The sequence below is a fragment of the Caloenas nicobarica genome, chromosome 6, assembly GCF_036013445.1.
Source record: "Caloenas nicobarica isolate bCalNic1 chromosome 6, bCalNic1.hap1, whole genome shotgun sequence".
NCBI lineage: Eukaryota > Metazoa > Chordata > Aves > Columbiformes > Columbidae > Caloenas > Caloenas nicobarica.
In genome coordinates this window covers 41,917,712-41,928,029 of record NC_088250.1, presented here as the reverse complement: position 1 = coordinate 41,928,029, position 10,318 = coordinate 41,917,712, and the positions used below count along the sequence as shown (strand labels likewise).

Genomic DNA, 10,318 nt, shown 5'->3' with positions numbered 1-10,318 from the left:
TGCAAGTGGCAGTGGATGGCAATGCGGTTGGCAGTGGGTGGCGATGCGGGTGGCAGTGGGTGGCGATGCGAGTGGCAGTGGGTGGCGATGCGGGTGGCAGTGGATGGTGATGCGGGCGGCAGTGGGTGGCGATGCGGGTGGCAGTGGATGGCAATGCGGTTGGCAGTGGGTGGCGATGCGGGTGGCAGTGGGTGGCGATGCGAGTGGCAGTGGGTGGCGATGCGGGTGGCAGTGGGTGGCGATGCAGGTGGCAGTGAACGGTGATGTTGGTGGCAATAGATGGTGATGCGGGTGGCAGTGGACAGCAATGCGGTTGGCAGTGGACGGTGATGCCCATGGCAGTGGACAGCAATGTGGGTGGCAGTGGATGGCGATGCGAGCGGCAGTGGGTGGCGATGCGGGCGGCAGTGGGTGGTGATGCGGGTGGCAGTGAACGGTGATGTTGGTGGCAATAGATGGTGATGCGGGTGGCAGTGGGTGGCGATGCGGGCGGCAGTGAACGGTGATGTTGGTGGCAATAGATGGTGATGCGGGTGGCAGTGGGTGGCGATGCGGGCGGCAGTGGGTGGCGATGCGGGTGGCAGTGGATGGCGATGTGGGTGGCAGTGGATGGCGATGCGGGCGGCAGTGGGTGGCGATGCGGGCGGCAGTGGGTGGCGATGCGGGCGGCAGTGGGTGGCGATGCCAGCAGCAGTGGATGGCGATGCCCCCTGCACCCGCGGGCGGTGGGGACAGGAGCTTCCCCAGCGCGGGTGGTGTCCGGCAGAGCAGGTGGCTGTCCTGGCGATGCTCTGCTCGGGGAAGCTCCGCTCCCCAAATTGCTTCTGTGGTCTGGCTCTTTCAGTACAGGCTGCTGCTTTTCTGTCTTTAAAAGCTTAAAGAGGCAGAAACCAGACCACCTCAGGGCTGTGCAAATGCCATGTTTTCCTAGTCCTGAGGGGTGGTTTTGCCCGGCTCTGTTTATAAATAGCTGTCTGCGGTGGGAGGAACCCACAGCCACTTTTTCCTTTTTCCAAGTCCGCTGTGAGCTGTGCCTGCTCCCAAGTCGTGCCGGGGCTGCTGCAGCATCCCAGCAGCTGCCAGGCTCACAGTCACCATGGGGACGGGTGACAGGCGGCCCACTGGCTCCTGGGGACGGTCTGGGGAGAAAACCTGCACGGGCAAATGCCTTTGAAGAGGCAGGAGCTGCCCTCCCTGCATCAGTGGTCGCCTGGGGCTCCTCGCACAGTGCTGGCCAGCAGAAACCAGCCGCTGCTGTCAAAGCCTGAATTACTCTGCATGTGCCTGTGGTTTGTAACTAGCGTGCCCTGGCTGCCCCACTCCTGCCCGTATCCCTGCTTTTCAGAGGAAAGCGGCTGCTGAGCTCCCTGGGCAGGAGCATCACGGGGACAGCAGCGTCCCAGCCCCAGGGACACGCTGCGCCGGCCGGTGCCCGACAGCTCTGCGGGGGACTCAGGCATTCCCACCTTTCTTTTTGTTCCTCTCCTGGGTGAAAAGCTGAAATTCTGAAAATTTCTGTAGAAGAAGAATCCCAAGGTATGTTTTTTCGTGAACCTAAGGTATTTATCTTCCTGACAAAATGGAAATGCTTGCTTGTAGGTTGTTGGCATGGTCCACAGTTTTTCTCTGGGTGTTCCAGTGAAATGTAATCCCGCCGCTGTGCGCAGCAGTGGCAGTGTTTGTGTCCAGTGTCACTGTGCCTGTCACCCTGCCCTGGATTTTGGGTGGCACTGTGTCTGCTGTGGTGAATGCAGGTGATGTGCCAGCTGCTCAAGAGCAGCTGCGGTGACCACACATGGTGCAATGACTGTGCATGGTGCAGTGACCGGTGACTGTGCACGGGGTGTGTGTCCCGCAGGGCAGCCAGGGGTGTGCAGGAGCTGCTCCTGGAAACCTGTGACTGGGGCAGAAACTGGGGAGCAGAGAGGTAACAACAGAGGAACCTGCAGAGCCGTGCAAACACCCTGCAAACACCCTGCAGACTCCCTGCAAACTCTCTGCAAACAACTCCCTGCAGACTCCCTGCAGACTCCCTGCAAACACCCTGCAAACACCCTGCAAACACCCTGCAAACTCCCTGCAAACACCCTGCAAACTCCCTGCAAACTCCCTGCAAACACCCTGCAAACACCCTGCAAACTCCCTGCCACGACGGCATCTTCCTGTTTCTGGAATGAATTTAAATTGCTGTGGCTCTCTTGATGTACCTCATCGACTTTCAAATCCCTGTTGTGTCCCAATGCCTCTGAAGTCCCAGGTGCTGTTTCTGAAATTTTAGCAAAGGAAAGCTTGAATGGAAACTTCTTGCGTTAAAGGTCACACAGGAAATGATTTATAATAGATTCATGCAGATCGTGCTTTGGCCACAAGGTGCTCATTTGGGAAAATGAATTGTTGAGAATTAGTTGTGTAGTCAATAAATGGCACCAGGAAATACCTGAAATCATTTCGATACCTTTTTGCAATCAAGAAGTCAGGCAGGCAGGTTCCTGGGGAGATGGGGACAGGACTTGTCCCCACCCCTGTCCCCACAGGAGCCGACGCGGCTCCTGGCTCAACAGGGCTCCCGCTTGTCAAGCCCAGAGCCGTGTTTTCAGCTTGGGGTTATTTCAGATTTGAAGCCTGGCCGGGAGTTTGCCCCACGCTCCAGCCCCAGGGCAGGATTTGTGCCAGCTGCACACAGGGGTGCAGTGCCCGTACTGGGGTGGCCGTGGCCCCTCATCCCCATGCGATGGCCACGTCCCTGCTATGCCCTTGCAGCCGCCACCGGGTCAGTGATGAGCCGGACTGGCCCGTGTGGGACAGCCCAACGTGTCCCCTGCCCGGGGTGGGGGTCTGCAGACACCCGGCCTCTCACCGCTATGTGTTGTCAGCTCACTTTCAAACCTCGTCATCTGTTTTTTTGGGGGGTGAATTTTTCCAGCAAAGGGTTGATTTTATATATTCATTACGCTAAACTCATTTTCATAACAATAATGAAAAATTATTGATTTAAAGATGCAAATTCACAGATGAACAAAATCAGTGCAAAGGTGCTGGCTCCATTTCTAATCAAAGACTGAACTCAACAAGAGTATTTCCAAATCCTAAAGCCCAAAGATGTTGAAAATGTTGTATTGTACAAACACAAAAAGTCATTCATAGCAGGAGATTACACTCTTATGTAAACCTGGCTTTGGGTGCCAGGGCTGAGCCGAGTTCAGCTGTGGGCAGAGGATGAATGCCGCGGCGCTGCTGGGGCGATGCTGCTGCTGCCTCTGCAACCCTGTCCGCTCCTGCTCCTGCCAGCTTTAGGAGTGACTGGTCATTGCTGGTCTAAGTGTGAATCTCACCCCTTGCCCCTTGGATATTCCTTTATCGAGAGTTCCCACTGCCCTGGCCAGAAGCTGCTTCTACAAAGGGGGTTGTGCTGTGGGCGCGGGAGGGGAAGCGCTGGGGGTCCCGCGGGGGGTCAGCAGGTGACCTGTCACCTGGCTGGCTCGACCTCAGGGACCTGCCACCTTGGTCCACATCGCGCCACAGAACATCACTTTGGGTTGTGCTTTTGGTTTTCGTCTTCTAGTTCTGCTCCCTGAGGGCTGAGGCTCCCAGATGCAACTCGTTAGCAGGTCACTGCAGATGCTGCACATCTGGCGGGACGTCCCTGCCTGCGGGACGTGCGTGGTCGGGCTGTGCAGCGGTGCTGTGCCATGTGCGGGGATGTCCCTGCCGGCCGGCCACTGTGTCCCCCAACCGGGACAAAAGGCGTGCGCTGTCCGCAGCGGCACAGCGAGGTTTATTGGCGAGGTTTATGGCACACCAGCCCGATGGGGAATGTTAATCGCGTCAGGTGGCAGCAGCGCGGGAAGGTGGTCACCCCCCGGGGATTAGAGGTCGGAACAATCGCCGTCCCTGTGACCAGGCAGGGACACAAAGAGCCATTGTGCCGGGAGCACAAAATCTCTGCTTATTACCGTGGGGCTGACATGCTGACAGACCCGCTCTCCAGGCCAGCACAAAAGCTTCCTTGCTTCAGATTGTTTGTTTATGTAAATTAAAATGCTGCATTTAATTATGCAACGGGACGAGCCTCAGCAACAAGCGAGGTGCTGATTGGGTCGCCCCGTGGCCAGAGCCCCTGGCAAGCCCCGGGGACATCGGTGGTGCCACCGCGGTCCCTGCTCTGCCGCGGTGCCCGCAGACGGGGACACGCACGTTGGCCCTTGGAGAAAGGGACCTAAACCCCGGGAAGAGAGAAGGGTGAGCAGCAGCTCCCACTCCGGGCGCAGGAGTGTCCCCGGTGGGGACACGGCCCAGCCCTCGGCATGACAGAAGAAGTGCCGGCAGCATCCCCTGTGCCCGAGTGCAACGGGAGCATGTCACCGGAGAAGGGCCCGCTCCAGGTCATCAGCGCCATCGACCAAATAGCAAAATCTGTCCGGACGGTTCCTTACGCCAATGTGGAAACAAGCCCTGATGCTCCACCTGCAAAAGAAAATTGGGAGGAAAACAGAAATTCATTGGCAGAGGACATAATTCATGGGGATTTTGATGGAGAGAAGCAATGCAAAGGTAAAGTACAAGGCTGCTTTTCTTTAAGTGTTTGGAAAGGAAGGCTCTATTTTGTGTATAGCTTTATGAATAACAGGATGTACTATGTGCATCAGTCAGAAGTCCTGAGCTATGGTAGTTATAACAATGACTCAGAGCAATTCAGAGTTCAGGGACAAATTAGAACTAGCAGTTACACAGGATGCGATGAAAAGTATGTGACTGAAGAAACAAGCAGTTTTAAAATCTGCTCTGGAACTCTGCTGCCTATCTGCACCTGTTAAACCCTAATTATTGTCACTAACCACTCATCGTCCATTTCTTGTGCTTCGTATTTGCTAAAGAGAAGCAAGAGGCAGATGATGGGCCGCTGCAGCAGGGACCAGCTGGTGTCCAGGACTCGGGGACCGATGGCCAGGAGTCACAGGAAGGTAATGAGAAATGCTGCGTGACGTGGGGTTCTCCTGAAGCACAGCAATGAGCAGCCTTCAGAGACAGCGGCATACAGGTGGTTACTGTGTTTTGTTGAATTTGGTCAGGCCCTTATGTTCTGGAGAGCGGTGACTCATCTCTCATCAGCAGAGCTGCTGCACCTTAGCGAACACAGCCGCTGTGTCTGCCTGGGGTTTGTGCACATCACCAGGATCATGGGGGTGGAAGCCTGGGAGGGTCTCAGGCCAGGGGGTCCCCAGCAGCCCCTGAGGCTGGGAGATGCTTTATCTTCTGCTCCACGCAGGGGAGCTCGGAGGATGACTTCTGTAACTCAAAAAATGTGTTGCCTCCAAACGCAAACTCTTTTTCTGCTTGTTTCACCAAGTGCCTGAATCCCCTGGATGCCCCGGTACCCAGCAGAAAATTGTCTGCTCACCTAAACCTCTGCTCCGGGGGCTCTCCACTTGTGTCTGGGTGAAAAGGGTAAAAGCCAGGTTGAGCCGAGGCTGGACTCGCACCTGCGGTGAGCGGGGCTGGGAGTGATGCTCACAGCAAGTTTAAATGTATGGAATGTATAGACACATAGATGGGCATCTTTAATAATACTCTGCAGAACGCAGCCACACCTCCAAAGAGGAGAAGTACTTTACTGAGTATTATTAAAGGAGCTAAGCCACATCTCTCTGCGGGTGGCTGTGGCATTGCTGCCCTGCACATTTCCCAGCCGCAGGCTCTCGCCTGGCTCATCAGTTCTGGCAGCCATGGGACAAGGGACAGCCGGGCCCTGGGCTGGTGACAATGTCCCCATCCGCTGGCCTGGGCCGTGGGGGGACGCAGGGCGGGGGGCTCTGCCCATCCCTGGCACCGGCCGTGCTGGGTCCCTCGTGTCACCCACCAGGCTGCATTAAGTCAGTATTTTCTATATGTCAGCTGCCACGTAAATATGAAACCAGTCCTCAGAGAAGGGTAGATTAACAATGCAGAGTAGCTGTTGCGGTGTGCACAAAGCCGGTGTCATTGGATTTAGCTCTAAAAGACGTACAGGCCATGCCTTGTACACAGAAACTTCACTTTTATTATGAAAAGGAAAAACTCTATGAACATTTGTCGTGGGCAAAATAATATTCCCTAGAAGCTGCAGAGGTTGTGAGGAGGTGGATCGTGATGGAGGCTTTCCTACTTGGAGCTGACATCCATATTCCAGTGGTGTTGCTTTATGAGCGCACAATAAAACCTATTAAATGCTCTCGCAGTCCCCCTGCACTCCCCTGCCCCCCAGCCATAAGCACTTTATCTCTAAATTGCAGGCAGCTTTTTAGTACCTAACCAATTTAGTCTAATTAATACTCGGGACCCCACAGGCGAAATGTTGAATAGACCATTTGTTGCGGCAGGAAAGCATCTTTTAGGGCAGAGCCGTGCCAAACAGGATGAATGGGAGTCAGCCTGCTGGGCCACTGGGCAAGGGGGGACGTGTCCAGGCAGAGTCAGCACCGAGCACCTGCGGGGACACGGGACCCCCGGTCCCACAGCGGGGCTGCCCCGCGGGGAGGGGGCTCATGGAGTCCAGCGCCTGCCCAGGGCAACAACCAGGGAGCTGGGGAAGCTGTTTGGGAAGGCGGCACAGCAGGGCCCTGCAGAGGGACACTGGCCAGCTGGGGACCTGAGAGGGCAGGGGTGGATGGGCTGCATGCGGGGAGGAACAGTGCCTTGGTCCTGGGGCACAGGGGATGCTGCAGTGTCCCTGATCCTGGGATGTGGAGATGCTGCAGTGTCCCCTGGTTCTGGGGCATGGGGGATGCCGCAGTGTCCCCAGTCCTGGGATGTGGAGATGCTGCAGTGTCCCCTGGTTCTGGGGCATGGGGGATGCCGCAGTGTCCCCAGTCCTGGGATGTGGGGATGCTGCAGTGTCCCCTGGTTCTGGGGCATGGGGGATGCCGCAGTGTCCCCAGTCCTGGGATGTGGAGATGCTGCAGTGCCTCAGTCCTGGGGCACGGGGATGCTGTGCTGCTCCTCCCTCCTCAGGGCTCGACCGCTGGCATCTTCATCACTTCTCCCTTTAACACTGGGGAGCAGGGAAGGCTCCCTGGGAAAGGTGGTACGAAAGAGATGGGCAGTAAAAAATGCAGGGGCAGGTAGCTGTAAGCAGTGAGTTTGAGACTGTGCGAAGCCTTTCTAAAGCACGTGCAAGCACCCGCGGTGCCAGGGTTCAAGCTGGGCTGCTCCGCACCAGGCAGGCTCTGCGGGATGGGTGCTGGGCTGGCAGGAGCTGGCAGCCACTGGAGCGATGCTACCCCAAGAGCAGGGGCAATGGGAGCACTGAAGTGATGCTGAATGTCCTCACCCCACTCCCTCTGTGTTGCTGCAGGGCCGGGCAGTGCGGGGACACCTGCGGACAGCGAGGAGCCAGAGCTGGGGACAGCGGCCAGCCCCGGCGGGGACACCGCGGGGACCCTCGGAGCCAGCGCCGACGGGAGAGGGAACGCAGCCGAGGAGGAGGAGGAAGAGGAGGAGGTGGAGGAGGAGGAGGACACAGAAGAAGATGACGTTCAGGTGATCGAAATCAAGAAGGAGAACGGCGAAGCGTCCTGCCTAAAGCAGCATGACGGCAGCAAGGAGGCATCGCCCCCCAGCAGCCCTGGCTGCACCGCCCCGGCCGAGAAACCCGGGGAGCAGCCCAGCCCGGGGAAGAAAAATGATATCTCCAGACACAGCTATTCCAGATACAACACAATCTCCTACCGCAGGATTAGAAAAGGAAACACCAAACAACGAATCGATGAATTTGAATCCATGATGCACTTATAAACTGAGGTGGGGAATTAATGAGCCGAGCGTTCACTCTGGTTTTTGGTTTTCTTTTTTGGTTCTCCCAAGACATGAGGTCACTGCTTTTTTTCCTTTTTGTATATGATTTCATAATACACTGTGAACATTTAACATCTTCGTTTTGACAGCAGGCAGAGGCATCCATAGCGCAGGAAAATAAATAATCAGTTTGCTAATTATAATACCATTTGATTTAAACTTTATCCTCTTGTTTTCTATCCGACTTGTGTAACCATGTTCACACAATAGGATGTCTTGAGCTGGCTGGGGCTCCTCTGGCTGCCGGCACACACGTGGTGAGTGCCGCCAGCTGTGCTGGGGCCGAGCTGGCAGCGCCGCAGCTCAGCCGGGCTGCCAGGGCCGTGGCAGCCATGGAGACGCTGTTTGCGGCCACAGCCGCTGCTTTGCTGTCCCGCTGTGCTGGTGGCTCACGGTGACAGTGACCTCCATCTCCAAATTGTGCTGCTGGGACAGAGATTGTTTGTGTTCATGGGTGGATGCTGATCTGCAGGAATTAAGCAAGGTAAGAGGGCAGCAAGGCTGGTGGCGGTGCCCGCCCCGCCAGGCACGGCCCTGCTGGGGAGGTGGCACTGGTGACAGTGGTGGCACTGGTGACTGGTACCGGTGACTGGTACAGGTGACTGGTATCACCGACTGGTACTGGTGACCGGTACCAGTGACCGGTACTGGTGACTGGTATCACCGACTGGTACTGGTGACCGGTACCAGTGACCGGTACTGGTGACTGGTATCACCAACTGGTACTGGTGACTGGTATCACTGACTGGTACTGGTGACCAGTACCAGTGACCGGTACTGGTGACTGGTATCACTGACTGGTACTGGTGACCAGTACCAGTGACCGGTACTGGTGACTGGTATCACCGACTGGTACTGGTGACTGGTATCACTGACTGGTACTGGTGACCAGTACCAGTGACCGGTACTGGTGACTGGTATCACCGACTGGTACCGGTGACCAGTACCAGTGACCGGTACCGGTGACTGGTATCACCGACTGGTACTGGTGACCAGTACCAGTGACCGGTACCGGTGACTGGTATCACCGACTGGTACTGGTGACCAGTACCAGTGACCGGTACTGGTGACTGGTATCACTGACTGGTACTGGTGACCAGTACCAGTGACCGGTACTGGTGACTGGTATCACCGACTGGTACCGGTGACCAGTACCAGTGACCGGTACTGGTGACTGGTATCACTGACTGGTACTGGTGACTGGTATCACTGACTGGTACCGGTGACCAGTACCAGTGACCGGTACCGGTGACTGGTATCACCGTGTCTGGGCTGGCAGGGGGACAGTGGCTTAGACACCGTGTGTCCTGCCCGCGTGTGCCTCTGTGTTCACCCACTGAAACTGCTGCCACTGGAAACCTGTATTTTCCAAATCCCACCAGTCTGGACTCTCTTACATGTCTTCTCAATTTTTGCGCTAAGTTTAGATGCAAAATTTTAAAGTGTTTTTTTTTTTTTTTTTTTTGTCAAAGCCAGGCAAGTTTTAGGCATAATTGGTTTTTGCGTCATCTGAACACAACCTTTCTCCATTTTTAAAAACCTTTGTGTGACTACATTATTGTTGATGCAGTCTTTTTTTTAAACTGTTTTACAGACAGATTTGTCTTGAGTCGGGACTGAGCTTTGCAAATGTCATCCCAGAGAGCAGCTGGGAAAGCTGAGAGCAGCTCACAGAGGGAGAGGAGGTGAGAACAGAGTTAGGCTCCGACTTCGGCCGCAGTGGCTCCTTCAGCCTTAAGTGCTTTTTTTAAGGATTAGTTTTACATCTCCAGCAGCACTCAGTATCATTTTGACTTTTCTTGTTCTACATAAAGGCAATTATTTATTGGCAACGTGAACATAATAAATGGCAATTCTGTATTGTACAGCCCAGACACAGCCCTCATTGTGCCATTCAGACTTGTTTATTCGCACTTTGGTTTGTGTAAGTTCAGAGCTTGGCTTGTACGAACTTATACTGCGGGTTTGTTTTTCGCTGCCAGCTGCCCCCCCGCAGCGGTTCCCGTAAGAGTGACCAGTTCTCTCAAAGATGTGACCAGCGCCTGGGCTTTGGGCGACTCGCTGAGCTGGGGGTGCAAAGTGCTGCTCCCAGCTGACCGGCCTCAGCTCCCGCTATCTCCTCCTCACTGTGCCATCCGGCCCCATTTACACTTCAGAATGTCAGCAACTAATTTGCTTTACTGCAATTTGAAAAGTGCAATAGAGAAGGAAACATTAAAACACCAAAGTGACATAGAAACCAGAACTGAAGCGAGTACCCATGAGTGTCACGGAGAAGTCGGAGGTTTTGGGGGTGTCTGCGGAGCTGGCGGGAGGCGTCTGCCCTCTGCTCGTGTCAGCAAAAGGCAGGGTTTTTTCCTCATTTTATCGTACATCTGTAACAGTTATTAACATTTGGCTTATACCCCAGGTGACAGCTAAAACACAGTGTGCAGACCTCGGGCACGTGCGGGCATGAGATGCTGGGCGCGCAGCTGCGGGGTCCTGG

At 55.4% G+C, this 10,318-nt stretch overlaps 1 protein-coding gene across 1 annotated transcript; it reads left to right on the top strand.

The window, feature by feature from the left end:
* The first annotated feature begins 4,304 nt into the window (after positions 1 to 4,304).
* Positions 4,305 to 7,770, top strand: ERMN (ermin). The gene is made up of 3 exons (XM_065638249.1): positions 4,305 to 4,551; positions 4,875 to 4,961; positions 7,331 to 7,770. The coding sequence occupies exons 1-3, from the start codon at positions 4,305 to 4,307 to the stop codon at positions 7,768 to 7,770; spliced, it is 774 nt and encodes a 257-aa protein (XP_065494321.1).
* Positions 7,771 to 10,318: the final 2,548 nt, after the last annotated feature.

What these genes read in the sequence shown, in the direction of transcription:
- ERMN (XM_065638249.1), top strand. Translation starts at nt 4,305, where the DNA reads ATGACAGAAGAAGTGCCGGCAGCATCCCCTGTGCCCGAGTGCAACGGG. An exon ending in TGGAGAGAAGCAATGCAAAG is followed by an intron (nt 4,552 to 4,874) that starts GTAAAGTACAAG and finishes TATTTGCTAAAG; the next exon opens with AGAAGCAAGAGGCAGATGAT. An exon ending in TGGCCAGGAGTCACAGGAAG is followed by an intron (nt 4,962 to 7,330) that starts GTAATGAGAAAT and finishes GTGTTGCTGCAG; the next exon opens with GGCCGGGCAGTGCGGGGACA.